At 45.8% G+C, this 23,211-nt stretch overlaps 1 protein-coding gene across 1 annotated transcript; it reads left to right on the plus strand.

Annotated features, from left to right (window-relative positions):
- The first annotated feature begins 46 nt into the window (after window positions 1-46).
- Window positions 47-19,448, plus strand: PPME1 (protein phosphatase methylesterase 1). The gene is made up of 14 exons (XM_085077311.1): window positions 47-210; window positions 7,213-7,306; window positions 8,540-8,632; window positions 9,667-9,724; window positions 10,220-10,271; window positions 12,071-12,225; window positions 12,775-12,865; window positions 13,206-13,271; window positions 13,476-13,611; window positions 14,065-14,194; window positions 14,648-14,692; window positions 15,219-15,283; window positions 16,335-16,402; window positions 17,376-19,448. The coding sequence occupies exons 1-14, from the start codon at window positions 113-115 to the stop codon at window positions 17,392-17,394; spliced, it is 1,170 nt and encodes a 389-aa protein (XP_084933437.1). The 5' UTR covers window positions 47-112; the 3' UTR covers window positions 17,395-19,448.
- The last annotated feature ends 3,763 nt before the right edge of the window (window positions 19,449-23,211 follow it).

Raw genomic sequence — 23,211 nt, forward strand, 5'->3', positions numbered from 1 at the left:
GCGGCGCTGTCGGGGGAGGCCGCTTCCGGCGGGGCGGGGCGGGGCGGCTGGGGGTCCCGGTGTTCCCGGTGCTCCCGGTGCTCCCGGTGCTCCCGGCGTGTCCCTCGCTGGCATGTCGGCCCTGGAGAAGCAGCTGCATCTGGGCCGCCTCCCGCCGCGGCCCCCGTTGCCCGGCGGCGGCGGCCAGTCCGGATCCAAGATGCGCATGGGGTAGGCGGGGGAAGGGCAGGGGCGGATGCGGAGATCGGGGAGGGGGGCTTTGGGGGAGAGGTGACAACGGAGCGCAGGCTCTGCCGGGAGGGGAGCTCGTATCGGGGGTCTGGAGGGACGGGTGGTCTTTACCGGGGCGATCTACAAGGAAGGGAGGCGCGGTATGCCGGGATCTGGACGGAGGGAATGGTCATCAGGGGTCTGGAGAGAGGGGGGCTTGAAGAGAGGGAGTGGCCGTGACTGGAGGGGTCTGCAGGGAAGGGGGGGCTCGTTATCGGGGGATCTGAATGGAGGGAATGGTCTTTACCTGAAGGGTGTGGAGGGAGGGTTGGTCCTGCTTCGCAGTGTTCCAGAAGAGTGACAGCTGGATCAGGCTTTCCCAGCCGCGACGGCAAAGGCATCACTGCCCAGAGCAGCCCCAGGGGGAAGGTGGCAGGTGCTGGGATCAGCTCTCCGGCCCTTTTCTCCCAGTCCTTTCACCATCAGTGTTTGGAGGAAGGGTCGAGCACCATGTCCGGGTGGTACCTCAGAGTGTGGCTGAGGGAGAGCTGCATGGAAATTCTCAGGACTTGAATTCCCAAGCTGAAGTTGGACTTTTATCATCCTTGTGAATCTGGGATACTCCTAAGTCTTTTAAGCAGGGGTTGAGAGCACATTTTGGGAGCTGTGGGAGAAGTTTCACCAGAGTCTAAGAGTGTAAGGTATTAATTGATACAATTCTTCCTCTCTTACGGTGCATTGGAGGGGTTCTGAATGCTGTTTGGGAAATGATGATGAAGGAAAGTTTATTTTCTGTTGTTCTATAAGCCTCTTTTTTCTTTTTCACGTGATTTCAGAGAGCAGAGATACAAAATCCAGTGCTGCGGATAAGGATCGAGAATTCCCCTGGAATTCTTCAGACCTTGGAAACAGCGGGAGTGGCTCACAGTTCGACACTGTGGCTGCACAGCACAGCTGTATTTTTGATTTACCACTCTGCCACCCAGTAAATCCCTTTACAGGTGTTGTGGGAGGCGCTGCACATCCAACATGGAGTGGCCTCATCCAGAGGGCTGCGGGGCTTGTGTGAAAAGCAAACAAGAGGAAGTGGGATAGGATGTTTAGGCTAAGCTGAGTTTGTCCTCATCAAGGTTCAGTTCAGTGCAAACAAGTGCAAGATTCCACCTGAAGAGAATTCCACCAAAAGAGAATGGGATTAGTTGTACAGGGAGAATCCAGTGTGATTTACAGAGCTGGCAGATGTGCAGGGCTGCGGCTGCACTGAAACAGTCCTTTAAAATTCCAACTTTTACAAGGAACAAAAATAATTAAACTTACAAAAACATTTATTTGCTGCATTAAGCATCTCCCATTTATGAATGCATTTTATTTCTGTGCTCTCAATGTCTTGAATTGGAAGCCAGGCTGCTAAAATGGGTTTAAACTTAACATCCAAGAGTGCCAGCAACTTGATTTTTCCGTGGCTAAATCCTCTGACTGGTGTGTTGGGCACTTTCTTTTTATTCCCTTTTTTTTTTTTTTCCACCATGCAGGTCATCTTAATGTGACTGTGGTGTGGCTGAAAGGAGATCATGAGAAGCAGAGGGTCAAGCATGTGAGATTGCTACAGAAAAATAGAATTTATTGAGGACTTCTTAACCAAAATAAAGTCTTACCTTTTTTGTAATAAAATGGCACCTGTTGCTGCATTTAAATATGTGAAAATAGACTTGTTTCTAGCTTATTCTCTACAGTTTTGGGGTTTTTTTGCTATTTTTGAGAACAATAACTTCCTTATGTCTCTTTAAGTGAGAGTCTTATTTGAGAAGCCAAAGTGGCTGAAGCAAATTGAATCATGGAAATGTTGAGGCTGGAAAAGCCTTCTGAGATCATGGAGTCCAACCTTTCCCCTGCCAAGGCCACCACTGCCCCCTGTCCCCAAGTGCCACATCCACATGGCCTTAAATCCCTCCAGGGATGGGACTCACCACTGCGCTGGGCAGCTGTGCCAGGGCTGGACAACCCTTTTAGGGAAGGAATTTTCCCTGATAACCAGCATGGTTCCTGCAACATAGTTTGGACTGGGTTTTGCAGGAGCATGGGATGTGTGCTTAGAATGTCATTGTATTTCATAGCCCGTGCCATCGATTCCTGCTTTGCTAGCACAGTCCTCTCCCCCCCTGGATTTAAGTGCTCTCCACCAGAATTGTCCAACGAAATGATGGTTCCAAAAGGCCCTTTCCAAAGGAAGCTGGTGCATCTCTGCAGCTCGAGCAATACATGAAACTCAGCCACTGAAAGGAATTCAGTGTCCATTCCTTTAAGGAGCGTTCATGGCTAAGGCTGTGTTGGGAATTGCCTGCGTGTTGCAAGTGATTCCTTTGAACTGCTTGACTGAAATGGAAACAAAATCAGGCTTTATGGCCTGATTCTGTGCTCTGTGGGGAAATCAAATAATAGTTTGCAAAGTCACTGGTGGAGCAAAAGGCCCCAGACCCACAGCAGCAGAATCCAATACCTGTAGGTAGCAGCTGCTGTGTTTCCTGCCGTGTTTTCTGTCTTTCATTTTTCGCTGGTAGCTCATTCAGAGTTAACCACCTGGATGGGATTTAAAAATGAAAGTCAGTTTGCTGTTCCTTTCCAATGTGTGAGTAAAATCACGCACAATCTCTGAAGATCTTTTAGTTATCTAGAAGGGCTTGATTGGATCAGATCTGTGTAATTTGATCATGGCAATCCAACTAATTTTTCCCCTTTTAGTCAGTTTTTTCCCCTTGGAATCCTTTTAATAAAGAAACATTATGTATTCAGCATCTCTAAGGCAGAACTTAAGATACTGTCCTTGTCAATTTTTAGAATTTCTAAATACAACTTGTCAGCCGTGGCAGTTCTTACTTGTAGATGATGTTTGATTTGGTTGGGTTCAGATACGATGCGAGAATGAAATCTCTTGATTCATGCACTTGTTCTATATTTACTTTAGTAGTTTTAAATAGGGGCTCTCAGCAGAAAAAGGACTTTCTGAAAATGGTTCCTTCTGCTTGGTGCAACCTTTTTTTTTTTTTTCATTTTAGGAAAATACCTGAAAGAAAACCCCTTCAAAAATTGGGGAGTGATTTCCTGAGCCATGCAGGCATCATAGGGATTGAGGATGTGATAAAGAGGACAAACTGCACAATAGGATAAAACAGCTGCAGAGGGTGCCCAGAATTTGTTTTGTAATTCTAGTTTAATATGCTGGCTGGCTGGCTTGGAGTTTAAGGATCATTCTAGAAAAGTTATTATGTCAGATCCATTTCTGTTTTAGTTTGCTGCATACTTTAAAAAGCTGTAATTAGTTCTGTCAGCTTAAATATTTGGTCAGCAAAATACAGCTTCAGCATAGGAAGGTGCAAAACCACAGCTGCTGTTCATTGGGCACACTTCTAATTTTGAATGTGTGTTGATGTTTCGCTAAAAAAAGCAGTGCTAGAAAAACTCAAAATCAAAGATCTTCTTTCTCTGGAGAAATGTTTTTGCCCAGCCCTCTGCACTCACCTGCAATTTTGTGGAAAGCTACACGTTTATTCTGCCCTTTTGGGGGTCCAGTGTTAAACCTGAGGTCACTCACGTTTCCTCAGCGTTGCTTGGAGGCGAGTATTTTGGTTTAAATTATGACCTTTTTGCATCAGAGGTGACAGTAGTTTTTAATTCCCAGCTCCTCTTCACTTTCTGCTCCAATTCCCTTGCAAACATAGGAGTTCTGGTATATGTTTTTCCCAGATACTTCACGTGTGACACAACTACTAATGTTTTCTCTGGAGATGTTAACTCTTGTTAAGCTGAATTTGAAGCACTGACCTATGCTGCTAAATGCATCAGTGTGGCAAGCTCCTAGGGAAGGGCTCAGCCTTGATTTCATAGATTCCTCTTGCAATTCATGAGATGCTCTCCATGGATCTGCCTTGGTATTAGCATCTGCCTGCATCTTGCATGAAGATTTTAGCATTGGATCTCTGCTGTCAGAAATGGCATTTGAAGAAGACACAAAAATACTTATCCTTGGAAGTGTCCAAGGCCAGCTTGGATGGGGCTTGGAGCAGCCTTGTCTGCTGAAAGGTGATTTCTTTGCACCAGCCAGGAGGCTGCCATGCTCCCCTGTGTAACAGTGCTGTCCATCCTGAAGCCCTGCTTCCACAAAAATGGCTTCATTTGGCAAAGAGGCAAAGCTCTTCATCCTGCATGACACAATCAATCAGTCACTTCCCCATGCTCTGCCTCCCTGTAGGTAGGGGAATTCCCTTACAGATTTCTGGTGTCACGGTAGCACAGGGGGTGGCTTACCAGAGAGTTCCTGCTGTTCACCAGATTTATAGATTATGTTGGAAGGGGTGTAGCTGGGCAGATATCCTGGAATTGCTCTGGACAACAGAGCCTCAAACCAGCTGTAACATGCTGTGCAAAAGTCTGACTGCAGTTGAAATGCTGCATTTTGAAAGGGTGATGGAATTTATTTTCGCTAACTGCACATCCTACCTATCCAAAAACTGGAGAAAGGAAATCATCCAAGCTGTGGGCAGTTCTCTCCATCTCCAGAAAGAACCAGAACTGGTATGGAGAGAATGTGTGATCAGGGCTGGGATGGTTTCCAGGGAAAAATTAAGCTTTGAATGTGATATTTTTTATCTTGATCAGAGAATGAGATTAAGCTGAGGCAGTAAAAGAGATTAATATTTTCTGGATTTATGTAGGTGTGTGACATCTCATTTTATTTAATTGAAATTTGACAAGAAGTCTGGAAACCCATGGGAGGGAATTTGGTCCATTCAGGGGGTGGCTGGTTTAGGCTTCATATTCTAGAAATACCAGGGGAAGTAGAAGTTTTGTTTCTACAAAATTGAAAAGCTGCTTTGACTGTTCTTTTCTATTTCTTTAGGAAGAAAGAATTTAGGAGAAACTTCTTGAACAGGGATTTTTCTGCTGTGAAGGTCTTCCACCCCTCACGCCCATGCTTGATTTTAATATTCTGTGCTGCCTGCCTTCCTCCCCCAGAAGAGTTGAAGTGCAAAAACATGGTTAAAATGGTGCACTGTTACTCATCCTGTATCCTGGGCTCGAACTGAGCCTAATGATGCTGCTTCCAAAATTAAGCACTACTCTTTTAGCCTTACTGAGTAAATACCAGCCTGAGAATCAGATTCTTCATCAACTGAGTCATCAGGAAAATTCTGATTGCGGAGCCTTTTGTTAGGGTACAATGGGGGTACAAGGAGAGGGCACAGCTGCACCTTTTGAAGGAAGCAAAAAATAAATTGGTTTGTCAGCTGGGCATCTTTGAGTCTTGTTTTATAGGATGTCTGCAGCAGAGGTCTTCTGCAATATCCTGATAATTTAGGGGGGTTGTATTCTCTAAGGTGCTGGATACAACATGACATTATTACTACAGGAGCAGCTAATTTAAGGAGTAATTTGTTGCAATGCTCTGTGATGTATTCACCAACAAACTGCAGCAGAAATTAGCCTTATAAAGGAGATGGGGAATATTGGCTGTGATTCACATTTTGGAAATGTGTTCCTGGGAAGACCAGGGGGTGTTTTGCTGCCTCTGCTCAGGTATTTTTCCCTGGCCATGGCAGGAAGATGCCATTCTTAGCAAAAGCAGGAAAGCTCTCCAGAGAGAGGTGGTTCCTAGACATGAGTCCATGAGCATTAAAACTGATGTCTTATTCTTTTGTCACACCAAGTCCACCATCCTGGGGTGGAAGTGTTCCACCAGCACTGGGTTATGCAGTCTTGTTGTTATGAGCCTTAATTTAAAATAGATTTAAATATTCAACCTTTTGAAATCTATTTCTTTTTAATAACTTTAGCATTTTGGACTTGCTACCGCTTACTCACATTGCTGGACTTCAGAGCATCCTTCCTAACAAAGGATTTCTATGATAGGATATTTTCAGATTCCTAGGCAGCTTGAGGAATGTTTGTTGTTTTTTTAAACAATGCTGTTCTTGTGGTCCTTCTACTTAACTGCAGTAGGATACACATGGAAGCATAGAATGAATTAATTTGGTCTTGTTCTCTCCCTTCCCTTCGCAGTCCTGATGTTGCCCTACCTCTGGTGTTTAAATACTAGATCTCTTTACAAATATGTCAGTTTTTAAACTGGAACAATAAATTCCAGGAAGTTTGAGCTGTAATTAAAACTTGCTTGTGCTAAGTTATACCTGGTGGGTTTTATTTGTTCTGGTCCCCACAGTGTTTGCAGTTACACCACACTGTTCAGTTCTCTCTGTAGTTTTTCTGCCAGCCACACAGGAACAGGCTGACTTTCTATTTGAATGGTACTTCTTTGAAAAATTAGAGGAGGTTTCTAGGAAAGTTGTAATCTCATGCCAAGTAGTAGGTGGTAAATTAGTAACCTTCAATAAACTGCTGACACTCAGCTTTTCAATACTGTGGGTCAAGGTGACTTCTGAGAGCAACATAATTTTTTCTTCTTAAATTATAATTCATGGGCTGAGTCATAAATTTAGGATGGCTTCCTGTGTTCCAGGCCCTAAGTGCTTCCAGCCATGTGAGCATCAGGTTTGCTTCAAGGCCAGGGCAAAACCATTAAATACAATAGTATGTAATGACTTCTGACTCTGACATTTGCAGCACCTGGTCGGTGGGTCATTGCAAACTTGGAGGTTGTACTAGGACGGTATCACTGTTTGGTTTATTTCCCCTTGGCTTGGGTCTGTGTAGTCTAAGTCACCATTGTTCAGTCTTCCTTGGAACTATTTGATGAGGAAAATGCTCTTTTCTCTGTTTCCACTACATTTCCTCAATAGGAGCAACAATGAGGGAGGGGGGAAAAGGGAGCATTTCCTCACTGACAGTAAAATTCTGATTTTATGGGAATTTCACTGATGCATTGTTTGCTTCCGGTCCTAAACTGTTGCGTAACACCAGCATATTCTCTTCAGCGAAAGAAGACCTGGATGCCAATTTCAGTGGAAGATTTTAAAAATGACTCTTATGGATTTTTTTTGTGTCTTGCAGCCCTGGAAGAAAGCGTGATTTTTCACCAGTCCTTTGGAGCCAGTACTTTGAGTCTATGGAGGACGTTGTGGTAGAAAATGACACTGGCAAGGATATATCCTTTTTTTCATCTTGAACTTGTCATAATCTCAGAGACTGGGGAAGTATCACATTTTGTTTAGTTTACTGGGGGTTTTCAGCTTTTTCAGGTATTTCTTCTCATCTTCCATTATGTCTCTTGCAGGGTTCAGTGTCAGTAACTAGAGGTATCACTTCTAAGCTGACAGTTCAACTGTACCTAGCAAGGCCAATTCCTGACATTGCTTCTTTAGTAATCATTAATTTCAATAAAGTGTTTCCAGCAGTTCAATGGCATATTTTGCAGGGAAACACTCATCAAGTTCCCATAATTCAAACCATGTCAGGACCAAAGCTGTTTATTGATTTTTATTGACTACAGTTAGTTAACTGGCAATCAGTGAACTGTCTGCTCAGGATGAACAGCAGGAGTACAACAGATTAACCTCGACAGAAACATGAAATTGTGAATAAATACTTAAAAAATCTGGCCAAGGCAGAGGTTGTAATGCCATCAGTGTCTTCTGGTGGTGTAAGCCAGAGATTTTTCTGCAGCTGCTTCCTCTCCAAGATCAGGAATGCCATGAGGAAGACCAAACTTTCAAGTTCTTTCTCTTGAAACACACTGGGAGATCTCTGTTCAGAGCCTGAAACTGTGACCAACACATAAGACAAGTCGCTTCATCAGCTGGGGTTTGTACACTGAGGGAGTTCTTACAGGTCCCTGGGGCAGAGCAGTGGGCACCAAGTCAGTCATTCATTCAGCTGCTTCCACAGTTCAAACCGTCCACAAGCTTTCATATGGGAGCTCAAGCTTCTGCTAAAGGGAGCAGAATAAATCCTAGACAATTAAGATTTGCTGAAATTTGGGATGCTTGTATACACAACCTATCCAAATCTCCCCTCTTCTAGTTTTAAACCATTCCCTTCTCCTCTCATTATCTGCCTATGTAAAAAATAACTCTCTATCTATTTTACAAATTAATTTCTGGTTTTCTCTTAGTTCACTTCACTGTTGTGCCAAGAGGGAAAAGGGCGGGAGGTGTGTGAATTACAGGGAGGGAGAAAACCTGGAGAGCAGGAAAACAACTCTTGAGGCTTAAATGGAGTTTCATCTTTGTCCAGGTAATGCTTGAACATACCTGTTGTTCAGAGAAATGAGGCCTTTGGTACAGAAGGGTAGAAATAAAACACTGTTGGGCATTGCAAGCTCCAAAACTCATTGAACTGCCCTGAAGTAACTCCGTGAAATGTCCTTAACTGTTCATACACTTTTCGAATTTACAAAAGTGGGTTGGAGGGGCCTGTCTTGCTGCTCCTGCATGGTGGAGGCCACTCTGCTCTGTCCTGGGCTGTGTTTACTGTAAGTACAGCTGCTGCTCTGTAGAAATAAATGTGTGGAAAAGGAGCTGTCTGAGTGTGGAAGGCAGTTACCCATTCACCTCAGGGAAACACGGGAAAACAGTATCATAAAAGATAGCAATATTCTCTTTGTGTGGTTGGGGTTATTGCTTAGGTGCATAGGCGCCCTGCAGCTGGAGGGTTTGGGCTGTCTTTAGGGGCTGGAAAATACTAATATATTAATTCAGTGGGTTTGGGGAGAGCAACTGCTCCAGTCATTTAAGAGCTGAATATCTGAAAAACCAAAACAAGAGGACTGGGTAGCTTTGAGGTCTGGGTAACTTTTGCCAGTTGTGTAGGTGGTTCTATTAAGAATCCCTCAGCAAATCCCCCCACTCCTGCAGGGCTGTTATTTAAATAATTAATGATTTCTTAACACAGAAGTCTTCCCGTCAACAAAACATGCCACTTCGTCTCTGTGATGCCTGAAATAACTGAGTTAAATTGATCTGTCAGGGACAAACAGAGCCAAAATTGTGTTGCAATTATTATGCCCTGCCTTACCTTAAAAAGATTCCTCACTTGTCCCCCGACCTCTCTGGACTAACCAATTTTTATGCATTTCAGCCTGTAAAATTCGATTCTTTGAGAGCAAACTGAACATGTACTGCAAAGCAGCTGCCTCACCTCCATGTCAGCCGTGGAGCCAAGAGCAATTCTGTACCATGTGGGTCTTGGAGAGCAGGGGAATCCCTTGGGTGTCTGTAACCCCAGTGCTGTTGCAGTTTGCAGAGGTGCTGCAGGGCTTGAATTCATGGTCCCAGGAACCCCACGTCGTGTCTTTTGCACAGTGATAGAAATGTCCTGGTTAACAGTGGTAACAAGGATGAGCTTTGGCTCATTAAGGGTAGTCTTATGGAATATTTTTGCTTGCACTCTGTAACACCCTGTCCAATCCAGGTTCAGCCACTGTGGTGGCTGTGAAGGGTTTTTAGGGAGTGCTTGTTGTTGCTAATCCCACTTTGCAAACAGTATTCTCTCTGTCCCTCCTTGCAGTCTGCAATCATTAACAGGATCCAGTGTAGGATTGTGGCTTTAGACCTCCGAGGCCATGGTAAGTCAAAGAAATAAATCTGGAGTTACATCAGCGTGCTACAGGCTCCCATTTTATAAAGGAGATGCAGTGAATTCCTCACAATATAACTAGGAAAACATCCTTAAGGCATCCCAATGTGGATTCAAAAGCAGGGATGGAAGAATGGCTTCTGTTAGAGGATGAGACCCTCTGAACTTCTGACACAGGGGTGGATTTGTTTCTTCCACCAAGCCCTCTTTGATATTTCCATAACCTATAGCTGGTCTTTGCCACGAGAAATAAGGGCTGTTATTTCATTTTAAGTTCCATAAAGAGCAGTTATGGGCAGTATTTCCTACCCATAGTACCAAGTGTTCCTGTTAATTCTGTGTTTCTTAATTATTCATGTCCACTGCAGTAGGCTTGCTCTTCATATCTGTGCCTAAAAGCTTTGTACAGTCACTGCTCTAAGTCCTGAGGGGACCTGAAGTTTTTCAACTTAAGTGAACTTAACTTGGGTTGGGTTTTTTTCAGGAGAAACAAAAGTAAGGAATCCTGAAGATCTGTCTGCAGAGACTATGTCGAAGTAAGGAAACTTATGCTCATTTCCCTTTTCACAAACCTCCATTTTCTTTCCTTGGCTGAGCATTAAATCACTCGAGGGCACACAGCCTTCATTCAGAGGAGCTGGAAGATAGTTTGATTTCAGGTGATTCTGGTAGTTATCCCTTCTGTTCCTTCCATTGTGGGATGGTTTGAAGTCATGTCTCTCTCAGCTGAGTCAGATTCCAAACTGGAGTTTTTCTCTGGGTACCCTGAGTTTTTAAACACTGAGCACTGTAAACCTGCAACGTGCTGCATCACTTGCCAAAGAGTTCCTAATGGAGGTGGAATGCTTTCCTTGGACATTCCTGGGGTATTTTAACCTGAAATCACCAGTTTGGCTCTTCCTCAGCTCTTGGAGCCACAGTTCAGAGCAGGCCCCCACTGGCCTGGTGATACCCCCAAAATCTGGGTCACAGACACAGAATTTTCAAGTATAGAGTTGCTTTATCAAACTGTCATGACCCGCTTTGGCAGGCAAATCCATCCCCCTCTTGACAAAACTGTAAGAAAAGCAAATACCCACTGCTAAGCACATTATGTTCTGCCCATATTTAGTACAAAGAGACTCTTTGCTGTGAGTACAACTAAATGATGAAGGATTTTGTAACCTTCCCATGGACAAATCCACTTGGTTTATTGAGGGGAGGCCATGTGTGAAATGTATTCTGACTTCCATTGTATACCTTATTCCTCTTGCTTATGCCTTGTCAGATCCTGATGTGTAACTGTCCTGAGGAGATGCCAGATTAAATAATTAGAATATTTTAGATCTGGAGCAGCACTGCTGTGGGGGGAAAACAAGTTCCTTTTGTTTTGAAACCTTCCCCTCTTCTTAGCAATGAGCTTGAAACTTAGTCCCTAATATCTTTTAAATAGGAGTCTTAAATTATAGGTGGATTTCATGTTTGGTTTTTTAAATCAAATCCTCAAGCAATTTTCTCTGGCAGAGCAAACAAGCTGGTCAATCTATTCATTTTTTCACTTGCTTTCCACTAATAACACTGTGCAGTTCTCAGGTTCGTCTGAATGGTTGTCAGGAAAGCCAGTTGGGGTGTCTTCAAACTGCTCTTGGTCATTAGCTCTGCTGCTGTTTTGGGGTTTAAGAATCATACCAGCCAGCTTTCCCATCCTGGGAAAAGTGACAAGAAGTGGCAGCTTCAGTTTAAAGCAGGTGCCTTGTGGAAAGGATGGGGAAATTGCCCCTTGCCTTGTGGCACCTGTGCTCACAGAGAGTCTGAATCTTTTTGCTCATGCTCAGTGTTGTTCATCTTTGCCATGCTCAGTAGGACTCAGAGTTATTTCTCTCTAATTCCAGTTTCTGCTTTTAAGAATGATGCATTTCTTGGTTTGTGCTTCCATGCAAATGGTTTGACAGCTTTTTCTCACCTTTTATTTGACATTCCCACCAGCAAGTGTCAATCTAAAATGTTTCCTTCAAGGAATCACAGAATTTGGGACCATAAAGGGACCTTAAAGTTCATCTAGTTACATGGGCAGGGACACCTTCCACTAGACCAGATTGCCTGAATTTCTTTTAAATTTGTATCTTTTAAATTAGGATTTTCCATTAATGAAAAGAGAAATCACACAGCCGTTCAGGAAAGCATTGGCTTGCAGGATTTCCTGCGTTGGTACTAAGATGACCAACGTGACAGGAGAATAAACTTGTCTGTTGCCTGCGGGTTAAAAGAGGCTTTGGAGCTGCACGCCCATCTCGGGTGTGTCCCTTGTCCTCCCTGGAGGTGGAGGTGCCATGCCTGGTTTGCTGTCGTTTGGCAGAGATGTGGGGAACGTGGTGGAGGCGCTGTACGGGGATCTGCCGCCGCCCATCATGCTGATCGGGCACAGCATGGGCGGAGCCATCGCCGTGCACACGGCCGTCGCCAACCTGGTGCCCAGTCTGCTGGGGCTCTGCATGATCGACGTCGTGGAAGGTGAGTGGGGCTGCCCTCGGAGGCTTCCACCTCTTCTCTTTGCCCCAAATCCCTGAATACAGAAAGTTTTGCCTCATTTTTGAGCCAATTCCATCCTCCTAACAGATCCTACCCACACAAAAATCCCAGTTGGACTCTCTGTGTCCTTTTTCCCTGCTAATTTCACAGAATCAGCTGGGTTGGAAAAGACCTTTGAGATCATCGAGTCCAATCTATGACCTAACACCACCTTGACAACTAGACCATGACACTAATTTGTTTGGAATACTTTCTTGGTGGGGAAGAAGGTGGCTTTTGCACTAGTGCTTGGTGCTGATAAATGTTTGCTTCTTGCTCTTACTAGCTGAACATCCTACCTATTCAAACAGAAATTTTCCAACATGACTGTTGGCTTAGAAATCCTAATCAGTACTTTCCTTAGCGGCATGAAATTGCCAGGGAGCTCCAGCTCTCTCTGAGGGTGTTGCAGCCTCAGAGGGCTGTATAGAGGGATGTGGCAATCATTTCATCAGAGGCCATGGAGCTGATGAAGATGTCATTTGCTTTTAGGTACAGCCATGGATGCCTTGAATAGCATGCAGAACTTCCTGAGGAGTCGTCCCAAAACATTCAAGTCACTTGAGAATGCCATTGAGTGGAGGTAAGTCTTGGGCTCAGTCTCTCAAATCACTTCCCTTAGTAAGCCTGACTGGAGAAGGAAACAAAGTTTATATAATTTGGCTGTTTACAGGCCTTCTCCCAGTCCCCTGCCCTGGGTTTAACCCTGTTTCACTGTTTCCCCCTTTCTCTCAGTTACAGTGACAATGGGAGGTTCACAGAAGTTGGGTGTGAGCCGCTCCATTTTCAGTCTCAGAGCAGGAGCTTTGGGAATGGTTTGGGGAAATTGTGAGCTGTACAGGAGTTTTATACCTGTTTCTGGACCTGGTTTTTCAATCTCTTCAGTAAATATTTCTGTCTGATTTCTGATTCTTTTTTCCTAGTGTAAAAAGTGGACAGATAAGAAATCTCGAATCTGCCAGAGTTTCTATGGTCGGTCAAGTCAAACAGTAGGTGGCTTTTGGTTTATTTTACTTATTATTTTAAAATATTTTTTTTTCTGTTTTACAATACCATTGCTACATAAGTGCACTTGAATGTGAAAATTTCTTCAAGCAAAATTGCTGGACACCTTAGGTTTAATCCTGCATGGGTTTTTTGGTTTGGAGCTTTTTCCTTTGTCAGGGTATCAGTTTCTGGTTTTATTTTCACAGGTGCGAAGGGGCTGCCAGTCCTGAATGCCCTAAAGCCATAGTAGAGGGAATTATTGAGGAAGAGGAGGAGGATGAAGATGAGGATGGGGAAGGGGGAGGCTCTGTCAACAAAAGGAAGAAAGAGGATGACACAGAGGTAGGGAGTTTGTTGCTGTGTTTTCAGCTTCCCCTGCAAGAGCAGTCACCTGTAATTATCCAAATCATTCTGGTGTAAAAGGGAGCCACTCCAAGGAAAGAGAACTAAATAAGAGCCAAGTCCAAATGTTTAGACAATTTGTGAGCTCTTTGTGTCAGTAAAAAATAGCAAATTGATTGCCCTGAATCCTGCAGCCTTCTCCTGAAGGCTCTTCTCTTGGTGTAGCTCCTGCTGACTTCCACATTCCCTACTCACATACTTTGACTGTGATTTTGAGAGATTTGGAAGCAAGGAGGAGGGTCATCCCTGGAAGTGTGTAATCCACCAGAGGGAGCCAGTATTTTCTTACTTTTCATATCTGTATATTTATGCATTTCCAAATGGCTCCCTGAGTTGGTTTTCTTTCTGCTGTTTTACTGATCACTAATGCAGAGCTCTCTCTCCTCCCTGCAGACAAAGAAGGAGCATTTATACACGTGGCGAATCGAACTGGCCAAAACAGAAAAGTACTGGGATGGCTGGTTCAGGGGTTTATCCAACCTCTTCCTAAGCTGTCCAACTCCAAAGCTTTTGCTTTTAGCTGGTACGTGTCTCTTCCAGTCGTGGTGTGCACTTCAGTGATGTCCCACCTGTATTTTAGAGAGCAGGGTCAGCATTGGGCTTCCTGGGAACAGCAGTCCTGCCTCTTCCACCTGGGCTTCTCTGAGTCTCTTAAAAAAGCATGGTGTGATTTGAACCTCTCAAGTGAAAGTCAAATACAGCTGTAAGCCCTTTCTGTACCTTAATAGGAAATATCGTAGGTAAATATCCTTTTAAGTTGTAGGAAGGGCTATGCTCTTGCATTTTTTGGCTGGGTTTCTTTCCTATCACTTCACACTCTTGAGGTGCAGCGGTGACATGTCCTTGTCATGGTTGTCAGAGGTGTTTATTTTCTGTTTTTCAAGCTAATGTCTCTTTTAAAATATGGACTAAAGCCTGGCTCAGAGAATTGTGTTGTCTCTGGCTTTTCTCAGTACCTTTGTTTATTTGATTGTAGGTGTTGACAGGCTGGATAAAGATCTGACCATTGGACAGATGCAAGGTAAGAATTTAATATTTTTACTCCAGCCTTACTGTAATGCTCTTTTTGCATGACAGCTTGTTGCTATGGGTACAGTCAATATCCAAACAAATGGGCATCAAAGAATAGTCCATCCCAAAGTGTTCTCTAACTGTGGTCAGGAAAGGTGGGGAAGGTGAGGAGGGAAAGGTTCAATTCAAAGGGCTGTTGCCATGGGTTTTGTTCAATCTGGTGTTCAATGCTCCCCACACTTGGATCAGAATGATTGTTTGTAAGGGTTTCATTCTAATCCATTTTCCCCCTTTCAAGCTACATTCCTGATGTTCCTAGCTGGAAAACCTGGGACCATCCAAAATTGTCCCATCTCCCAGTGTTTCTGGCAGACAGCAGACCAAGATTAAGCATCTTCATTCATGTTTTGGGATTTGGGTTGGGTTTTTTTCCCCATCCTGGCTTTCCAGAGCAACCAGTACTGGAAGGTAGTACTGGATAGCAGGATAAATGTTACCTTAAGGTAAATCTGATAACAGTTCCAACTCTGACACAGGGAAGTTCCAGATGCAGGTCCTCCCACAGTGTGGCCATGCAGTCCATGAAGATGCTCCAGACAAGGTGAGCCTCACTGTGGGGTTGAAGCTACATAAGCCATGGACTGAATTACAAAAATGGATCTGTTCCTTACCATGCAGCGTGGATCATACTTCAGGGGCATTTTCTGGCACGACAGCTGGCTTTCACAAGGAGCTTAGGTTTTTTAGCTGTCTGGAAAGCCCTGGCTAAGATGTTATGTGCCACAGGGCTGGGTTGGGGATTTAACTCCCAGGCTTGTGGTGGTGTACCTAATTCTACCCATGTGGAGTGTGGATTACTTCTCCATTCCTTAACTCATGCAGTTCCCCACTATTCCTTGCACTGAACTGCAGCTTTAGGGGTTGGTCTGTATTTTGTTGAGCTGGGTGGCTCACATTTTCCAAATAGAAACCAAATGTTGCTGAAGCAGCTTTGACAGAGCAGTGCTGCTTCTGGGCACTGCTGGAGTTTATGTCCAGATGGAAGCAGGAATGTGGTGCAGCCATGGAGCTTGTGGCTGGGAGCACATCTGGTTTTAAAGCTCATTCTGCACTGACAGCTGTGTTAAAACTCAGCCTTTCTGTGCTTCACTTTACCAGTCTGAAATAGGTATCTTTATCTAAACATACTGAGTTCTTAAGTTGTTACTCTTTTTTTGTGCACTCTAAGCAGTATTGACCAGGTTGGATGGGGCTTGGAGCAGTCTGGGATAGTGGAAGTTGTCCCTGCCCATGACAGGGGTTGAAACTAGACGAGCTTTAATGTCCCTCCCAACCCAAATCATTCCCAGTAGCTAACTAGTCTTGCATCCTGAATTTACGTTTTTTCCCTGCTAAATTTAGACATTGTTTTAAGAACTACTGAAATGGGTGGAGAAAAAGTTTGATCACTTCTTAATGGCAGGCTCAGTGTCAGAGTAAATCTGGAAGTGTGTTACACAGAGCTCTTGTTTAAAGGATTAAACCCAATTCAGCAAGAGAATCCCGAGGACGTGAACTGTTGTTGGAAATGCTGCAGGCTTTGAAAACTGACTGGATTTCCTATTCTCTTTGTGTCCCTTTAAATTCTGAGCAGTTTTTTCCCCTTCTCTCAGGTTGCTGAAGCTGTTGCAACGTTCCTGATCCGTCACAGGTTTACAGAGCCCATCGGTGGATTCCAGTGGTAAGGCTCCTTGGAGCTCTGTCCCTGACCAGAGCTCCTGCTCTCACTGCCTGTTTGGCTCTCAAGGTGGGAGGTTGGAATTTTAGCATGATGCTAAAAACCACATGTAAACAAATAGCTCTGGATCACAGCCAGTATTACAGTTGGTGTTTGTGTTCCCTTTAAATTTCTCATGTGCTGATGAAACCTCCTTCCTTGGAAGGGAGGAACAAAACTGATTTCTTTCTTTATAGCCTGCCAGAAAGTAAAATGACAAATTTTATGGCATTTAGCTTAAGTAATATTTTACTTAAGTATCCAAGGCCCTGTGTTGTGGAAACAACTCGTATCATGCACCCTTGGCCAAGAAATACTGGTGATAGGAGGCAGGTAAAGCTGTGTGCTTCACTTTGCAGACTCTCCATACTTAACTCATGTGTTTTCCTATCAAAATGGCCTGTGGAAGCCAGGCCTCTGTGATCAGCCAGCCAGTGAGAGAAGGGTGGGATTGGTAAGGTCGGTAAGAAAATCTCCCAAAGTCTTAGTTACAGCACCATGAAGTGTAGACCTCACAGAAGGTGCTCATCTCTTTCAGGATCATATTTCATGTGAGTGGTCTCACGTGAAATAAGCCTGTTTCTTAAGCAGTCCTGCAAAGTCTTCCTGCTTTTGGCTAAGAATTCCTCCACAAAAGCTGGAAGCTCCAGAAAGTGTGACACTAGAGTGGCAATGCTAAAGAGGTATTGCTGCACAACTTCTTTTTTTTTTTTTCCCCTTTATCTCATCCCTTGGGGATGAAACACCTAGGAATGCAGGAATGTGGACTGCATATTTTAAATCCAATGAAAGGATATAGTGTAGGTTGATGTGTAAATAGGAAGAGAGGGAGAAGACCAAAGGACTTTACAGCTAAATTTAGGTTGTCACAGAGTTTGCAGCAAATGCCTTGATTCTAACATGGGGTCTTTCTTCCACTCTCTTTTTTGCCTCCTAGTGTGTTTCCTGCTTGTTAATATCCTGGTGTTCTCCAGCACTGATTCCCATTGTAAATAAACTGCACCAGAGGCCACTGTGATGTATCCATATCCTCTCATCTCCAAGTCCAGCAGCAGTGAGAAGTTGGTGTGAGATTCATCCCCTAAAACTAGTTCACCAGAATATCTAAATTCTTAGGGACTTCCTTCCTGGGAAGCAGCTTCTACTGAAGACCATGAAAAGCTCTTCAGGCCCTTGGAAGTGGGATCCTCTTCTCCACTGCCACAAGAAAAGACCTCCTGGAATCCCATGTCGTCGGTCCTACCGATCTCCATCAATTCTCAGGCTTTCTTGGACCCAGCTGCAGAAGGGCTGTTGGCAGTCCAGATCTCGTGAAGGCATTGCAGCATGGCCAAAGGCTTCAGGATCTCCATGGAATTGTAGAATCATCTTGGAAGTGTCCCTTAGGTTTGAGTTTTATATATATATGTGTTTTTTTTCCCCTAAAGCAGATGAAGAATCGGCTTCATTGGGAGCTCAGGTTTCATCTCACCAGCGGCAGCCTTAGGGGTTAAGCTGTGGGAAGAGCCTGGAGGCCATTTTCCTGGGCAAAGTTGGATGGGATTGTAAATCACAAAGGCAAGGAGGGGACTGTGAGCTCCATTCCAGAGTCTTGCAGCTTTTCTAATTCTCGTTTCAAGTCCTCTCTGGAAAGAAGAGCATGGATAACTCCATCTACTGCAGACACATCCCAGGCCAGAGAACTCTAAACCTGCATTTATGGGGAAGACCCAAGAGCAGCAGGGACAACGTGGTTAACAGGCAGTTTGGCTGTTTTCTGCGCCTGGAATGTGCTTGTGGCTTCCCTTCTTGTAGCTGCCACACACAGCTGAGCAGACATCAGCACCTTTGGGATGGAAAAACATGGAATGGGCTGTAGGAAAAACGTTAGGAGAGCTTGGAGTCAATCCTGCTGATGTTGATGCAGAGGTGTAGGAAGCTGTTCTCCCCAGTATTGGAGGAAGGACCTTGTTTCAACTGTCGCTTCCTGGATAATTTCACTGCCTGCCTTCCGGAATTCCTTGTGCACAGAGAGCTTTTCTTCAGGGTTCAGTTATCCACAGACAGTTCGTGGGCTTGTTTTCACCTAGGAGTCACTCTTGAGTGTAAGAGCAGACACGTTTTGGAGTAGTTTTTGTCAATATTTTGCTGGCAGATGTCTGAAATCCCTTTTTTTTGCCTGGTGTCCATAAGCCCTGGCTGCTGTCCGATGATTTTAACGCTGCTTTGCCAAGGCAAAGTTCTGTGGTGACTTGGGAGCTGCCCTGTGCGTCCCATGACAAGAGCCATCAGGAATTACTGGCATTTGAGAGGTGCAGGTGGGGCAAAGGTTTTAACTTTGGCCTTGGGCCTGGTGGAGATCCACTTAATTCACTGGGCACAGCAGCCGTGGCCTTGCGCTGTGTCCCTTCCCTGACAGTCAGGATAGGAAGTGCCTGGATTAGAGACAGGAAAGCCTCATTGCAGAGAGGAATGCCCTCCTGGCACATTGGCACTCAGGTGTTTCAAGAGCAATCGCTGGCTCTCTGCGCTTCCCTCTGTGAGTCAGCATGTTAATTATTGTGTTCATTTTGTGTAGCATCCACCCTGGTTTAGTTCCTGATGGATTCAATGGATCTTCAGTAGTCGAGATGCAAAACAGCTCTTTCCCCAGCTATGTCCCCAAAATGGGCAAAATTCTTTTTTCCAGGCGAGTTCTTTGTTCAGATTGTTAGGGATTAAATAATCCAGTGTGTATATCCACAGTCTCACTTCCCGGGATCATGAATGATCGTGGTGAAGTCACATTCCTCCGTGGTGAAGTAACTTGGAGAGTCTGACTTGGAGTGATTCCTCGCGTTATCCCTTTGATTTGTGAGGTCGTAAAAAAGCCCAACCAAACAGAACCTTTGGTGGAAAACAAATCAGTTTTGTATTCTGTAGAAGCACTGCTGGAAAAGGAATGATTCCTGGAATCCTGTGGGCTCCCCGGGATTCTGTTTTGTTGTTAACATTGAGTGAGTGAAAAGAAAATAAATATTTCAAGAACCTATTTAATTGAATGGTGCGTCACTCCGTGCCAGCTCCCAGCCCTGCCTTGCCCAGGATAGGTGGCTGTTCAGGGACTCATGTTGTACTGTTGTACTTAAAAAAAAAAAAAGGATTCCAAGGACAGCAGCAGCACTGTGGGGGTGGGTGGAAGGGAAATTCCTTTCGGCTCCGTCGAGCCATGTACATTTTTGTATTGCACAGTCTCAGACCGTACTTTTGTCTGAGAAATATTAATGCTCCTGCTGCAGTTTCCAGGGAGCTGCAGGCTGGGATAAATGGCATTCGGTGAAGGATACACAGGCGGTGGTAACAGTAACTGCAGAGACAAGGAATGTTCATTTTGGCTCCCGAGGAACAGGGACACAGAGAAATTCCCCCCCAATACTCCCAGCTTTTCACTGCATTTTTCCTGCAGCTTTTGGATTACTTAGAAACTTCTCCTAGCTTTGTTTCACTTGCTGGATTGCGGATCAGTGGTAACTTTCCTAATGGAAGATCCCAAGGCTTGGCAGGAACTGGAGAAGCACTTTGGGGTGCTGGTTTGTTGCAGGCTTCATTTTAGTTTAATCAATTAAATAAATAAATGTCTAAGTCAGACCTAGGATGGGTTTTGCCAGATCATGTGCAGTGGACAAAATCATCAGGGATTTGTAGATGACTGGAGCATTGGGATTGTTGGAAAAAGATTATGTCCTGTATTGCCAAAGCATGTACTCCTGCTTTGAATAAATCAGCCCCCAAGTAAGGAAATGGACTTGGGCCTGGGGCTGTCCAGCTGGAATTTTCCCTCAGAATGTGATGAGAGGTCTTGCAGAGGTGATGCAGCAATAGGTAAAGTTGGTATTTTTCCGCTTTTGGGAAGGTAAAGGCCTGAACGACTTGGGGAAGCCCATTCCAGCCCTGTTTTCCACATACTTGGGATTTGCAAGCAGCGTTGGGATAACCTGCAAAAGGTGGAGCTGGCTGACACAGACCTTGGAAAATTCCCCCAGGAGGGTTCACTGGGTATTAGGAAGAAGTTTTTTTACAGTTAGGCCCTGGCATGGCGTGCCCGGAGCAGTGGCTGCCCCTGGATCCCTGGAAGTGTCCCAGGCCAGGTTGGACAGGGCTTGGAGCAGCCTGGGATAGTGGAAGGTGTCCCTGCCCATGGCACGGGGTGGTACTGGATGGGCTTCAGTGTTGCTCCCTACCCAAATTATTCTGATTCTGTGACTTTAGCACTGACATATATCCTCCCCTCTACTATTGCCTTTTCTCTTGGGAGCAGGAGGGCCTGGGAGAAGGGCTGTGTGGAGGTGCCTGGCAACCAGCCATTCACTGGTTTGAACTGGTGCTCAACACCAATCTAGACCTGGATCTTTAGGCAAGGTCAAAAACTTGAGTATATGGCTTGTCACTTCCAAAAAACCTTGGCCCTAGTGCATTCTACCACCCATCCCTGAGCCTGGCGTTCTGCTCACAGCCTGGAAGTGCCCTTTGTGTTGCCCAAACTGCACCCTCAGCACTGTGTCCATGGAATGGGGTTTTGTGTTTGCTCCAAGTTTTGCTGTTGGATGCTTGGCCAGTTGTGGCTGAGCTTTCCCAGTGTGGAGGGGTGAACTCTTGCTACGTGCTGCTGTTTCCAGAAGGAAAATGTGCGTGTGTGTGTGTGTGTGTGTGTGTGTGTGTGTGTGTGTGTGTCAGTTCTTGGAGACCCCATGCTGTGTCCCGTGTCAGCCTCATCCTGGTCTTGTCATGTTCTGTGTCTGTTTCCCTCCCCTACAAATAAAGCATTTGTGAAAAACCTGGAGTAGGGATTCCTGCTTTCCCTTTAGCTGTGCTACTTGGGCTCCTCGGAGCAGCCTGTGGAGGAAGGGGGTTGATCCAGCTGTTCCTGCGCCAGACTCAACCCTTGGGTTTTTCTGGTGACTCATGGAAGCCTCTTGTCATTCAAAATGCTCCTTTATCCCTTCCCTGCACCTCAGTGTGGGAAGGAGGGGGGAATTTAGCCACAGCTTTTGCTTTTCCCCCTCCTTTTTGTGACCGATGACTCCGTGTGTACAGAAACATCTGGAAGTAATAAACCCCAGCACTGGGGCTGGTGACTAACCTGTGCGCTGTTCAACCATCTCTGAGTCCCGCTTTGGTTGCTCCTGGCTGAAAAGCAGGAATTGGGAGAAGTTGGAAATCTGCCAGGCCGTTTTGTTTTACATTCAGGCAGGTTTCACAGCTCCAAAGGGCTGCTGGAGTCTCTTCCCAGTGCTCCAGCTCCTGCTGCCCAAATGCTTCTTGCAGCTCACCCTCCATCCCTGCGAGCCTACGGAAGAGTTAATCCATGGTTGGATGAACACAGCCAAGGAGTGACAAACGCACATTTTTGAGCCCAAAGCAAGCAGGAGAGCCTTGGGAGAGGTCTGCCTGCTGTTTCTATCGCCCTCCCCGATTTTTGTCCATTTCCTTCCAACTGGGTGTTGGAGGTTAGGATCTTTCCTTTGTTTTCTTCCTCTTAGGGGATTTTGTCCTGTCCGTTGCTCAAAAACGCTAACGGACCGGTACTGAATAGAGACAAAAGATGTACCCATGGCGGGGCGGGGAGGAGAGCACCTGGCTGCACTTCTCTTACCTGAGGCGTTTTCTCTTGGGAAGGCCAGAGATACCGAAAGATTTTGGGCTGGGGTGAAGGGGCTTAGCTTCTAGCTCTTTCTCACTCTCGGTATCGGAGGGGACAGTCGAGCTGTTGCATAATATGGGGAGAATTCACTGCTACAGTAAATTCACTGCTGGGCCGGAGCTCAACCCTGCACTGCTCCTTCCTCACTGTGGGTGAGCCTGTACCCGTTAGGAGCAGCAGTTCAACTGGGACCTTATTAACACTTATTTGACTGGGAGGGGCCTCCACCATCCACCGGGTGCCTCGGGAAAACCTGGGACCCCGACCTCCTCCCCACTCCCGCAGGGGGTGTCTGCCCGGCTGCGTGCGGCAGCTGCTACGGAGAAACCGGACTGTCGCTGCCTCACGTTTCTTTCCATTACACCGTAATGCCGCGCCTGCCGGGACACACAGCGGCTCTTGCCACAGCTGCGGAGTTTCCGCCACCTCTTGCTCGCTACCTTGGGCGAGCCAGCCCCTGCCATTCCAGCCGCCGCTCCGAGGCTCTCTCCGCAGCGCCGCTCCGCCATCCAGCCCGCCCGCCATCGCCCCGTGAGGGAGAGACGCGGCTGCCCCCGCGCCACAGCGCCCCCTGCCGGCGGGAGCCTCCCTGCCCTGCCCGGCCGGGAGCCACCAGCGCCCCTGCCGGCCGTGACCGCAACTGCACCCACTGGAGGGCGTGTGACAGACAGAGAAAGTTGTCACCGAGTTTCTGCTTTGTTTGGTGTTGCTTGTTTGCCTTGTTATAAATACTAGTAAAGAACTGATATTCCTTTTCCCTTGTCTTTGCCTGAAAGCCCCATCATTTCAAAGTTATGATGGAGGGGTGTCATATTCTCCATCCCGAGAGAGATTCCCGCCTTCCTGAGCAGACACCTGTCTTTCAAACCGAGACACTGGGAAAGAGGCCAGGAAGTGACATGGTGACCTGGACCTCCCTGAGGAGCTGGGTTTCCATCCTAGAGCATTTGAATCTCATCCAAATGTTGCCTAGGTGACGCTGGATGGAGCTGGGGAGTTTCTGTGCCAGTGGTGTCCTCCAGCCTGACCCTCACTTCATCCAGGCTGTCACCCATGGGAAGTGCTGGGGATCAGCGTGGGCTCCTGCCCGATCTCCATGTGCTGCTGGAGATCC

The sequence above is a fragment of the Lichenostomus cassidix genome, chromosome 1 (genome assembly GCF_008360975.1).
Source record: "Lichenostomus cassidix isolate B80296 chromosome 1, HeHo_3.0, whole genome shotgun sequence".
Taxonomy (NCBI): domain Eukaryota; kingdom Metazoa; phylum Chordata; class Aves; order Passeriformes; family Meliphagidae; genus Lichenostomus; species Lichenostomus cassidix.

Coding starts and splice junctions, on each gene's coding strand:
- PPME1 (XM_085077311.1), top strand. CDS start 113: ATGTCGGCCCTGGAGAAGCAGCTGCATCTGGGCCGCCTCCCGCCGCGG. Junction 9,725..10,219: donor TTTAGACCTCCGAGGCCATG/GTAAGTCAAAGA, acceptor GGTTTTTTTCAG/GAGAAACAAAAGTAAGGAAT. Junction 14,195..14,647: donor AAAGCTTTTGCTTTTAGCTG/GTACGTGTCTCT, acceptor ATTTGATTGTAG/GTGTTGACAGGCTGGATAAA.